The sequence below is a fragment of the Mesocricetus auratus genome, unplaced genomic scaffold (genome assembly GCF_017639785.1).
Source record: "Mesocricetus auratus isolate SY011 unplaced genomic scaffold, BCM_Maur_2.0 Super-Scaffold_100040, whole genome shotgun sequence".
Lineage (NCBI taxonomy): Eukaryota > Metazoa > Chordata > Mammalia > Rodentia > Cricetidae > Mesocricetus > Mesocricetus auratus.
The window spans coordinates 1,094,743-1,107,806 of NW_024429217.1; the positions used below are offsets into that span (position 1 = coordinate 1,094,743).

Genomic DNA, 13,064 nt, shown 5'->3' on the forward strand with positions numbered 1-13,064 from the left:
CTGAAGTCTTCCTCTGAGAATGTTCTTTGATAGGTTGGACCACCTCCCACATTCAGCAATTTTCGCTGTGAGTTTTTAAACTCTCCATACTTATATTCATATAACTTAGCATCAAATCTCCTCATGACCCAGTGCCTACTCACACTCCCACTGATGCTTCTGGGATGTCTTGAACTTCCCACACATGTGTTGGCATAACACTGAATGAAATCCATTCCATACCAAGGATCCTTATTTTCACCTGCTAGAACATTTGTAACTTTGATCAATCTTTTACATCCAGCCCTCTTCTTTCTCTATCACCTCTCATGCCTATATTCTTTTTAAGACTCTCTTGTAAACCTTTGACCACCAATTCAAATGGAAGGTCTCTTTCTTATCATTGGAGCATATTTAGTTTATCAATGCTCTTAGGGGAAGGTTAGATATTCCATGTGTACACACATATTTAATATGTTCTAGTAAAATTCAAAATTTAAAAACAATTACTAAGTGTAATCACCAAAAATGAAATTGTGAAGTCTGATGCCAAGGTCATATTACAGAAATACACAAATTTGGTAATAAAATATGGCATAAATAAACAAATGTCCATTTGTTTCAAACTCAATATGAATTTTATGTATCTTTTTTGATTTATTATAATGATTTCATAATAAAAGTAATCTAGTAAATATTCATTTCTAGAAATGGTAAAATATTTAGTAAATTAATATATTTCCTTACAAAGATATTATATGTAAACTCTATATTCACATCTTTACACACACACACACACACACACACACGCACAAACAAATACAAGAGATTTCAGTTGTAAGACAGACTTCAAAAAATAAAACATTGAGTAAGTATTCAAATATCTCAAATACAGAGATATAGGATTTGTTTATATTGTACTTTCCTTATTCTTTCAAATTAATTGGAATCTATTCTAGTTGATTTATGATACACAGCGTGATGTAGAAGTCACATGGATTACTCTATTATTTAGGTAATTAGAATAAACATCTCTACAGATGGAATTAGAGCTTTCTTTTGAATATTGAGCTCACTTTATTTCATAGTAATAATTGATATAGAGTTCAATAATATGTACACACTAAGACAAGACAGGGGATGTATACAAGTATAAATTTTCATTATACATATATATATATATGTATATGTACTCATTAGAATACTAGAAGATTTCACAATGTTTTTATACACAGTCTTTAAAAAAACATAAGCTATCACCCTCCACTCTCAAAAACATTCTCACATACTTTAGAAGATGACCAAGTGTATAGTCTCTGTTGAGCTTTATTCATGATATGTAAGATTCTCTGGGGTTTTACTACTGCATACACTGGTATCCTCTAACAGTAGTAAAACCCCAGAGAATCTGTTTTGATTCAACTCCCAGTCACCTCTGTGACATAATAGCAATGACTTTCATTAAGTGGTCCCCAACCAGCGTTAAATTTAATGAACTGTGGACTGTCTGACTCAAAAACTAGGACACAATAAACTATCCATATTCTTTTCACCAAAATCAGAGAGAAGGGATACATTAATCGAATCTAGCTACATTCTTCCATTGTAAAGGCTATTATTTAGGTAAGAAAAAGTTAAATTATAGAATATGAGTAGTGATACAATGTACTTGATAAGCAGAAGACTGGGTAGAGATGTCAGTTACACGATAAAATCAGTTCCCACTAAATACAAATCATTACATCTGGCAAGATTTAAAGGTTCAACCCTATTCTCAAAATAGCAATGGTTCATATAAATAAACAATTAGTACATTTATATCTAAACATGAATGGGATATCAAATTCACTTTCAAATATAGTATATAACATTTTGTTATATTATTCTAAAATATATGGCTAAAATGTCTTTTTTCTCTCTGTTTTAATTAAGTTAGAAAAAAATCTTATTTTACATGTCAATCCCAGGTCCTTCTTCCTCCTCTTTCCCTATCCCCCACCAACTCCCTATCCTATCCTCATTCTGCACCCCAGGGTATATAATAATTTCCATGTGGGAACTTCAAAATCTATCACATCATTTGGAGCAGAGCCTAGGCTGAGAGAATATCGTTCTATGTGGAATGGGCTGCTGAAATCCATTGGTATACTAGGGGCAAATAGTGGTAGGATGCACTACCAGAGGCGCCATAGACTTCCCAGGCCTACTAACTAACAACCTTGTTCAGGGGTGCTGTTTCGGTCTTATGATGAATTCCCAGCAGCCAGTCTGGTTTCCATGAGATCCACCTTGTTCGGGTCAGCTGTATCTCTGGGTTTCATAAGTCTGGTCTTGATTCCTTTGCGCATCACTCCTCGCTTTCTGAAACTGTATTCCAGGAGTTCAGGTAGGGCTTAGCTATGGGTGTCTGCTTCTCCTTTCACCAGCTACTGGATGAAGGTTCTAGGATGTCATATAAGGTAGTCATCAATCTCATTATATGGGGAGGATATTTAAGGAAGCCTCTCCACTATTGCTTAGATTCTGATGTTGGATTATCCTTGTAGATCTCTGGATATTTCCCCAGGGCCAGATTTCTCTTTAACCTATAATGACTCCCTCTATTACGATATCTCATTTCTTGCTCTACTATATTTTTCCACAGACTCGATCTTCCTGTTTCCTCATGTTCTCCTTTTCCTCCCCTTTACCCTTGCCTTTCTGTGAACTCCAACTCCCCTTGCCTTATGATGCCAATTTGCTCAGGAGATTATGCCCTTTCATGGTGGACCATGTAAGTGGCTATTAGGGTACTCCTTGTTACCTAGCTTCTCTGGTGCCGTGAATTGTAGGCTGGTAATCCTTTGCTCTATGTCTAATATCGATATATGAATGAGTACATACCATGTTTGTCTTTTTGTGACTGGGTTACCTCATTCAGGATGGTTTCTTCTAGTTCCATCCATTTATCTGTGAATTTCAAGATTCCAGTATTTTAAGGGGCTGACTAATAATCCATTATGTAAATATACCATATTTTCTGTATCCATTCTTCAGTTGAGGGACATCTATGATGTTTCCAAGTTCAGGATATTACAAATAATGCTGCAATGAACATAACTGAACAGATGTCCTTCTTGTATGAATGTGCATCATTTGGGTGTATGCCTAAGAGTAGAAGTGCTAGATCTTGATGTTAGAATGATTCTCATTATCCTTGGTGGACTGTCATACTGAATTCTAAACTGGGGGTACAAGTTATCACTCACACCAGCAATCAACAATCATGTGTGCATGGTGTGTGGCTTAATATTAGGATTTTCAATTAGATTCCACCTGTCTATAATTGTGTCAATACCAAGCTCTTTTCAGGACTATAGTTCTATAATAGAGATTAAAGTCAGGAATGTTGATGACTCTGGCAATCCCTTTATTTTACAGGGTTGTTTTGACTAATCTTGTTTTTGCACATAAAGTTGAGTATTGTTTTTTCAAGGTCTGTGAAGAATTTTGTTGGCATTTTGATGTGAATTTTATTGAATGTGTATATTGCTTTTGGAAAGATTGCCTTTTTTATGTTGACCCTATCTATTCAAGAGCACGGGAAATCTTTCATTTTCTGGTATCGTCTTTAATTTCTCTCATTAAAGATTCAAAATTCTTGTTATACAGTTGATTCACTTGTTTGGTGACCATTGCCCCAAGATATTTTGGTGGTTTTTTTGGCTATTGTAAAGGGTGATGTTTCTCTGATTTAATGTTTAGCCAATTCATCTACTATATATTGTAGGAGTACTGATTGTTTTCAGTTAATCTTGTATCCTGTCACTTTGCTGATAATCCCTGGTATATTTTTTCAAGTCACTTTTGTAAACTAGCATATTGTCTGCCAATAGCGAAAGTTTGACTACTTCCTTTCCAATTCGTATCCCCTTTATCCCTTTTTCTTGTCTTATTTTTCTAGCTAGAACTTCAAGTACAACATTGAAGAGATATGGAGACAGTGGACAGTCTTGTTTTATTCCTGATTTGACCTCTCCATTGAGTATGAGTTTCTCTCCATTTAGTTTGATGTTTGCTTTTGGTTTACTGTATATTGCTTTTATTATATTTAAGTATGTTCCTGTTATTCCTGATATCCTTATCATGAAGGGGAGTTGGGGTATGTAAAAGTTTTTTGACATCTTGTGAGATGATCATGTGGTTTTTGTTTTTCAGTTTGTTTATATGGTGTATGACATTGATAAATTTGCATATGTTGAATCATCCCTGCATCCCTAGGATTAAGGCTACTTGATCATGCTGAATGATTTTTCTGATGTGTTCTTGGATTCAATTTACCAGTGTTATTTCATTCAATAATCTTTGCATCAAAGTCCTCGAATTCTCTTTCTTTGCTGTGTCTTTTTGGGGCTTGGGTACCAAGGTAATTGCAGCCTTGTAGAAAAAGTTTGGCAATGACATTTCTGCTTCTATTTTGTGGACGTATTTTGTAGAATTGGTATTAGCTGTTCTTTGAATTTCATGTAGAATACTGTACTGTAAACAACTGGTGCAGTGCTTTTTGTTTTGTTTTGGGTTGGGAAACTTTTGAGGACTGCTTCTATTTCCTGAGGGGCTATAGGCCTATTTACATTGCATCTGTTCTTGATTTAATTTAGGTAAGTAATATCTATTCAGAAAATTGTCTGTTTCCTTTAAATTTTCAAATTTTGTGGATTACAGTTTTTCAATGTTACTTCAATCAATATGACTTGATGATTCTCTGGATTTCATAAGTGTCCATTGTTCAGTCACCCTTTTCATTTCTGATTTCGTTAATTTGCATATTCTCTTTGTCCTTTTTATAGTTTGGATAAAGGTTTGTGTATGTTGTTGATTTTTTTCTAAGAACCAACTCTTATTTTCTTTGTTTCTACATTATTGATCTCAGCCCTCAATTTCACTATTTCGTGGCATCTTCCTGGCAACTTCCAGTTGTGTTGTTAATGCTCTAGTGTGACTATTTTCCAGTTATTTATGTGGGCACTTAGTGCTAAAACTTTCCTTTTAGCACTTCTTTCAAAGCATCTTATAAGTTTGAGTATGTTGTGTCTTCATTCTCATTGAATTCTAGGAAGTCTTTAATTACTTTTTTCATGACCCATGAATGCTGCAATTTTGCATTGTTCAGTTTTCAAGAGTTCATAGGATATTTGCCATTTGTGTTGTTGTTGAATTTTAACTTTAAATCATGGTGATCTAATAAGATACAGGGGCTTTTTCCATTTTTTGTATCTATTGAGGTTTGTTATGTTTCTGAGTATGTGTTCCATTTTTGACAAGGTTACATGTGGTGCTGAGAAGAAGGTATATTATTTTGTGTTCAAATGGAATGTTCTATAGATGTCTGTTAAACCCAATTGGCTCATAACTTCTACTAGTTCTTTCATTTCTTTTTTTAAGTATCTGTCTGGTGGTCCTGTCTAGTGGTGAGAACGGGGTATTGAAATTTCCCACTATAATTGTGTGAGGTTTTATGTGTAATTTGAGTTTTACCAATGTTTTTTATTAAGGAACATGGCATATTTGATTTGGAGGCATAAATGTTCAGAAGCGAGATTTCTTCCTGATGGGCTTTTCCTGTGATGAATATGAACATTACCTTCTTCATCTATTTTTATTGATTTTAGTTTGAAGCCCAATTTGTTAGAGGGTAGAAGAACTACATCAGCTTGTTTCTTGGGTCCATTTTATTGGAAAATCCTATCCTAATCCTTTACTATTAGGTTACTCTGTCTTTGAAGTTAAGGTGTGTTTCTTGTATGTGTCAGAAGTTTGGATTCTGTCTTCATATCCATTCTATTATTCTGTGTCTTTTCTATAGGCGAGTTAAGACCATTAATATTGAGGGAAATAAGGTACCATCGAGTGTTAATTCTTGTTTGTTTTGAATTTGTTGTTGTTGTTGGTATTATATGTGGGTTTATCCTGCTTTTCTTTCAGTTTTAGAAAAGTGGGATTATCTCTTGCCTATGTTTTTGTGAGTGTAGTTAACATCCTTAGGTTGGAGGTTTCCTTCTAGTACTTTCTGTAGGGCTTGATTAGTGGATATATATATATATATATATATATATTGTTTAAATCTAGTTTGTCGTGGAATATCTTGTTTTCTCCATCTATAGTGTTTGAAAAAACTTTGCTGGGTATAGTAGTCTGGTCTGGTATCCATGGTATCTTATTGTTTGGAGAATATCTATCCAGACCTTCTGGCTTTCAAATTTTCCATGCAACAGCCAGGTATAATTATGATAAGTCTGCCCTTATTTTTCCTTTGTGTTTAATATTATTTCTTTCTTCCCTATGTTTGGTGTTTTGATTATTATGTAGTGAGGGGACTTTTTGTGGTCCACTCTTTGTTTTTCTGTCAGTTTCTTGCATTTGCATTGGCATATATGAGAAAGCTTTCAGAAAATGATTTTGTTGCATGTGATTTCTGCACCTTTGAATTGGCTTCTTCACCTTTATCTATAACTATTACTGTTAGTTGTGGCCTTTTCATGGTGTTCATAATTCCTGCACATTTTTGTTAGGGATTTTTGGATTTAAGATTTTCTTTGTTCAATGAATCTATTTCTCCTATTGTATCTTTAGTGACTGAGACTCTTTCTTCTGTCTCTTGTGTTGGTTATCCTTACATCTGCAGTTCCTGATCATTTACCCATCTTTTCTGATTAAAGAATTACTTCAGACCATGTATTTTTATTGTCACTATTACAACATTCAAGCCTTGAACTGTTGGAATTGTTTCCTTTTTTGCTTGATTTTCTTTGATTCCTTTGCTTTCTTTAAGAGATTTATTTATTTCTTCACTTTTTGGTTTCTCTTTTCCTCCATTTCTAGAAGTGTTTTGTTTTTCTTCCTTTTCATTTCCTCTTTAAGGTTCTCTATCATCTTCATAAACATTTTTTATGTTCATTCCATTCTGTTTCATCTGTGTTGGGATATCCCATAGGGGATATCTAGAGTCTATCATTTCATTCTGGGTAGGGTCCAGGCACTTCCTAAGAGTCCAGGCAGAGAGAGCAACCCTCTTTGTGTTATGGACACACAATGTCTGTTAGTATTCGAGGGATAAACACTGATCCACTGGTCAGGACCCCATAGGTAGCCCAGGCCTCCTCATTGACTCTCACATTCAGGGGGTCTTGATCAGTCCCATGCTTGCCTCCCAGCTGTCGGTCTGGTGTCCAAGAGCTCTTCCCTGTAGAGATCAGCTGTCTCTGCTGGTTTTGCCAGCCCATTCTTTGCCAATTTGCTCTTCACTCCTCTCTCTCTGTTGCTGGGTTCTTTGGGTTCTCTTCAGTATTTAACTGTGGGTGTTTGCCTCTGCTTCCATCAGTCACTGGATGAAGGCTCCAGGATGGTTATAGACATCAAGTTCACTATCAGGAATAGGCATTCAAGGTGGTCTCTACACTATTGCTTAGCTTGTCAATTGGTGTCATCCGTTTAGATCACTAGAAGTCACAATGGTGCCTGATCTGTCTTCTAACATATAATTCCCTCTTCCCCCTATCCTACATCCCCAGTGGACCTTCCTGTTCCTCCACGCCCTACTCTCTCTTCCACTTCTCCCCCTCTCTATTTCCCAGGTTCCCCTCCCCTCCTACCCTCGCCGTGTTCCCCATCTTTTCAGAGGATGTGGCCTCATTTCTCTTCTCTTGGGTACCTGCGAATTTCAAGATTCCATTGTTTTTTCTGCTGAGTAATACTCCATTGTGTAAATGTACCACATTTTCTCTATCCACTCTTCAGTTGAGGGCCATCTAGGTTGCTTCCAGGCTCTGGCTATTACAAATAATGCTGCTATGAACATAGTGGAGCAGATGCCCTTGTTGTATGAATTTGCCTCCTTTGAATATATGCCTAAGAGTAGAATTGCTGGGTCTTGTGGTAGATTGATTCCCATTTTCCTTAGGAATCTCCATACTGCTTTCCAAAATGGCTGTACAAGTTGGCACTCCCACCAGCAGTGGAAGAGTGTTCCCCTCTCTCCACATCCTCTTCAGCATAAATTGTCTTCGGTGTTTTTGATTTTAGCCATTCTGACAGGAGTAAGAAGGTATCTGAGAGTTGTTTTGATTGTCATTTCCCTGATGGATAAGGATGTTGTGGACTTTCTTAAGTGTCTCTTGGCCATTTTAGCCTCCTCTATTGAGAATTCTCTGTTTAGTTCTGTACCCCACCTTTTGATTGGATCCTTTTGTGTTTTATGAACACTTGATTTTTGACTAAGCAGCTAAAACTATACAATGGAAAAAAGAAAGCATCTTCAACAAATGGTGCTGGCATAACTTGGTACTGGTATGCAGAAGACTGCAGATAGATCCAAGTTTATCACCTTGTATAAAAATAGTGTATTCTTAAACTAATATATTACACCTGGTTTGGGAATTTGAATGTAATCAGCCTCCATTAGTTCATAGGGAATGGCACTATTAGAAGGTGTGGCTTTGTTGGAGCTTGTATTGCCTTTTTGAAATAAGTTGGTCACTATATGTGTGAATGTGCATTGAGGTTTTTAATGCTTCATGGAGCAGTCAGTGTTGCAGTCCAATTCCTGTTGCCTTCTGATTATGAAATAGCAAGCACCATGTCTGCCTACATGCTATCATATATACAACCATAATAAAAATGGTTTGAATCACTGGATTGTAGGATAGTCACTCCAAATTAAATGTTTTCCTTTGTAAGATTTTTCATGATCATGGTGTCTTTGCACCATAATACAAACTCTCAGACACATTGTTTTTACCAAATTTCCATGTCCTTTTCCATACAAATCTCCAAGCCTTGAGTGTAAGGTGTGATAATGACATTTCATTCAGGAATGAACAGTACAATATCTTTTATTCTCTGTATGTTCAGTTGTGGATCTTATTAATCACTATCTACTGCAAGAGAAATTTCTGAGGATGGAATGATAGACTGATCTATGAGTATGGGGATTTAATAGTAGGAGTAGTTTTATTTCTGTGATCATTCAGCAGATTGATAATTTTAGGTTTGCTTGATGAGCTAATACTCAATCTATCCAATTTCCTGGAAGCATTAATAATATAAGCTATAGGTTCTATCTAATGGAACAGGTGTTAAATACAATAAAAATGCAATTGTCACTCTCCTAACAGTCCTGACACTGTTGTATCAGTGCACATATCTTGCAGTAGGCTGTTGTTACAGTTCACAGTATATGAGGTGAGATAGATGATAATTTTCTTCTCTGATTGTGTATATAGAACTTTCTAGTACTATTGATGTTAACTAGAAGTTGTGAAACTTCCAGTTAATTATCTGACATATTTTCCCAAGTTCTATGCCATATCTACATGTTGCCTTCTGTAATAGTCTTGTGATCAGGATATAGATAGTAACCACTTTTTACAACAAGAGTTTAATATTAAAGAATATAACACATCTAAAATATACTAATATGCAATACTCAAGGTCAATCAGATAATGAGAAAACTTGAAGAAATCAATGAACTCTGTGAAAATGGCTAAAGTGGGAACCTTATCTGTGATCAGCATTGTAATATCTACTTTTAATGAAAATTCTTTAGTTACACATGAGAATACATTCAATTTGGGAATGAGGTTTTATAAAGAATTGACATAAGAATAAAGTTAGGTTTAAGTAAGGGAATTTAATAATGAAGTTACTTTAAACAAATTAAATATATATATATATATATATATAAATTCAAGGTAAACATGAAAGTAAATACAGATAAATTGGGATTAGCTTTAGATAATTTGTGGCTTCATGAAAATCAAAGGGTTTATGAATTTGGAATTACTCACTAAAGAGTGTTTATTTATGTCTGAGAGACCAAACAAAATCATTTAGGTAATAATCCAATAAGTTGGTGCTGAAAGTAACTTAGGATAAAAAGAAACATCTGAACACATTGTCATGATCACCATAATATCTTCCCAGATATGGATCATTGTGTGAAGTGCCCAGGAAGCCATTATGCAAACACAGAGAAGAACCACTGCCTCGAGAAAGCTGTGACATTTTTAAATTTTGAAGATCCCTTGGGAATGGCACTCAGTAGCACAGCCTTGTGCTTATCTGCAATTACAGCTACTGTTCTGGGCATCTTTGTGAAACATAGAGACACTCCCATTGTAAAGGCCAATAATCGGGCCCTCAGTTACATTCTGCTCATCACACTCATCATTTGTTTCCTTTCTTCCTTGTTCTTCATTGGGCAGCCCAACACAGTCACCTGCATCTTGCAGCAGATGACATTTGCAATTTTATTCACCATGGCTCTCTCTACTGTGTTGGCCAAAGCTCTTACTGTAGTTATTGCTTTCAAGGTTACTTTTCCAGGGAGATTAATGAGGTGGTTAATAATATCAAGAGCCACTAACTACATCATTCCCATCTTCACTCTACTCCAAATCATTCTTTGTGGAATCTGGCTGGGAACCTCTCCTCCCTTTGTTGATCAAGATACTCATGCTCAACATGGACACATCATAATTTTGTGCAACAAGGGCTCAGCCATTGCTTTCCATTGTGTCCTGGGGTACCTCTGTTCATTGGCACTAGGGAGCTACACCATGGCCTTCTTGTCCAGAAATCTTCCTGACAAATTCAATGAAGCCAAGTTCTTGACATTCAGCATGCTTGTGTTCTTCAGTGTGTGGGTCACTTTCCTTCCTGTCTACCACAGTACCAAGGGGAAGTTTATGGTGGCTGTGGAAGTCTTCTCTATTTTAGCTTCCAGTGCAGCACTTCTAGGCTTTATATTTGCCCCGAAATGCTATATCATTTTGTTAAAACCAGATAAGAATATGTTTCATGGCATCAGAGACAATACACACTATAGAAGAAATGACTTTAATTAATCTTAATGAAATTTTCATTTGGCCACATGTTTCAAAGTTAAATTTTAGGATTGAAGCCAGCCACAAGGCAATCTAACTACTAGCTACAAAGTTAGAATATGATATTGAATTCCATAAGCTATTTTTCTTTCATCCAGTTATATTAGACCCCTTTCTAGTGTAGGCTTCCAAACTCTAACTTTAATATCAGTGTTGTGAGTTTTCTTCTGAGAGCGTATCACTATGTAGACCCTGGAAGCAGGACTAGCCTTGAATCAAGAGGTTTTTCCTGCATCTGCCCCTTTGTATCAGAGTTTACAAACCTGTGTCATATCATCTACCAAAGGCTGAACTTTTCTGTCCTATTTTATGTTGATTATTAAATTTTTAGTTATTGATTTAGTTTCTATTTGCTATCTACACTTATTTTGCCATATTTTAGTATGTAAATATTTTCTTGTTTTGGAAAATGGATTCTGCCAAACTTTTCATCCTTTCCTTAAACATTTCTGATGTGAACGTAAAATGTCATATATCTAAATTACAAACAATTTATACTATTACTTTTTTCAATTGAATGCATCAAGTTTGTAAACATTAACAGTTTGTTTCTGAAACCCTCAAAACTCATCACTAAGTTATAATGCTTTCATATTTATGCATTTATTCTTAAGAAAATATTATTTTTAATATTCAATGTATGTATTAAATTTCTTTTCTAGTTAGTCAGCTGAATCAAACCTGGCAAAACTATTTATTATTCCTTTACTCTTACTGAATTTATGTATTTTGTTTAATGTATCCTGACAATACTTTGTCCTCTTCATCCCAGCCCCATCCAGATCCACTACAATTCTGTGTCTCATTACAAAACAAGCTCTATTCTAAGAAATAATAATAAAATAAGATAAATAAAAAACCTTGGTATATGATAAAACAAGCAAACATAAGTAAAATAACCAAAGAAAGGACACAATAAGCATATTAACATTAGAGAACAACTCTTTTTACAGAGCTCCCTTAGAAATAAAAAAACACATATGAAAATCTATCAATGTAATCCACAATGTAAACAAACTGCAAAAGAAAAACCACATGGTCATCTCACAATATGATGAAAAAGGCTTTGACAAAATTGAACACCCCTTCATGGTAAAGGTCCTGGAGAGATCAGGGAAAACAGAAACATACCTGAATATAATAAAAGCAATGCACAGTAAACCAACAGCAAACATCAAACTAAGTGGAGAGAGACTCAACATGATTTCTCTATAATCAGGAACAAGACAAATTTCCTCTCTCCGTATCTCTTCAATATTGTTCTTGCAGTTCTAGCTAGAGCAATAAGACAACAAAAGGTGACCAAGTGGATTGTAAAGGAAGAAGTCAAACACTCACTAGTTGCAGATGATTATGCAGAGAGTCTACATAAGTGACTTGAAAAACTCTACCATGGAACTCCTATAGCTGATTAGCACCTTCAGCAAAGTGATAGGATACAGATTAACTCAAAAACATCAGTAACCATACTATATGCAGATGACAAATTGACTGGGAAAGAAATCAGAAAAACATAACCCTTTAAAATACTCACAAACACAATAAAATACCTTAGGGTAACATTAACCAAACAAGTGAATGACCTGTGTAGCAAGAACTTTGATTCTTTAAAGAAAAAAATTAAAGAAGGTACCAGAAAATGGAAAGATCTCCCATGCTCATGGATTGATAGGGTCAACATTGTAAAAATGACAATCTTGTGAAAAGCAATCTACATATTCAATACAATTCCCAGCAAAATGCCAACACAATTGTTTCAGACCTTGAAAGAACAATAATCAGCCATATATGGAAAACAGAAAACCCAGGATAGCCAAAAACAAAACTGCACATTAAAGGAAAGTCCGGAGGCATCACTATCCCTGACTTTAAGCTCTATTATAGAGCTATAGTCCTGAAAACAGAGAGAGGGAGAGACAGACAGAGACAGAGACAGAGAGAGATAAAGAGAGAGAGAGAGAGAGAGAATGACACCAATTCCAAAATTAGGCTATGAAACAAAATATGGTGGTTTCTAAAGATGAAATATATTTAGTGTTCATCATCTTTAACCATCAAGAAAGTGAAAAGTAACATTAGATTGAGATTTTATGCTACTAAAGTCAGAGTTCATAAGATCAAGAAAAATAACATAAAAACTGAAAACAAATACTGGCAATGCC

General features: G+C 35.3%; 1 protein-coding gene across 1 annotated transcript in view; it reads left to right on the plus strand.

The window, feature by feature from the left end:
• The window catches only part of LOC101833079 (vomeronasal type-2 receptor 116-like), a 54,367-nt gene extending 43,504 nt beyond the window's left edge, over positions 1-10,863 (plus strand). The window contains exon 6 of the mRNA XM_040734720.1: positions 9,941-10,863. Within this exon, the coding sequence (XP_040590654.1) occupies positions 9,941-10,863 (923 nt within the window). The remainder of the gene's footprint in view (positions 1-9,940) is intronic.
• Positions 10,864-13,064: the final 2,201 nt, after the last annotated feature.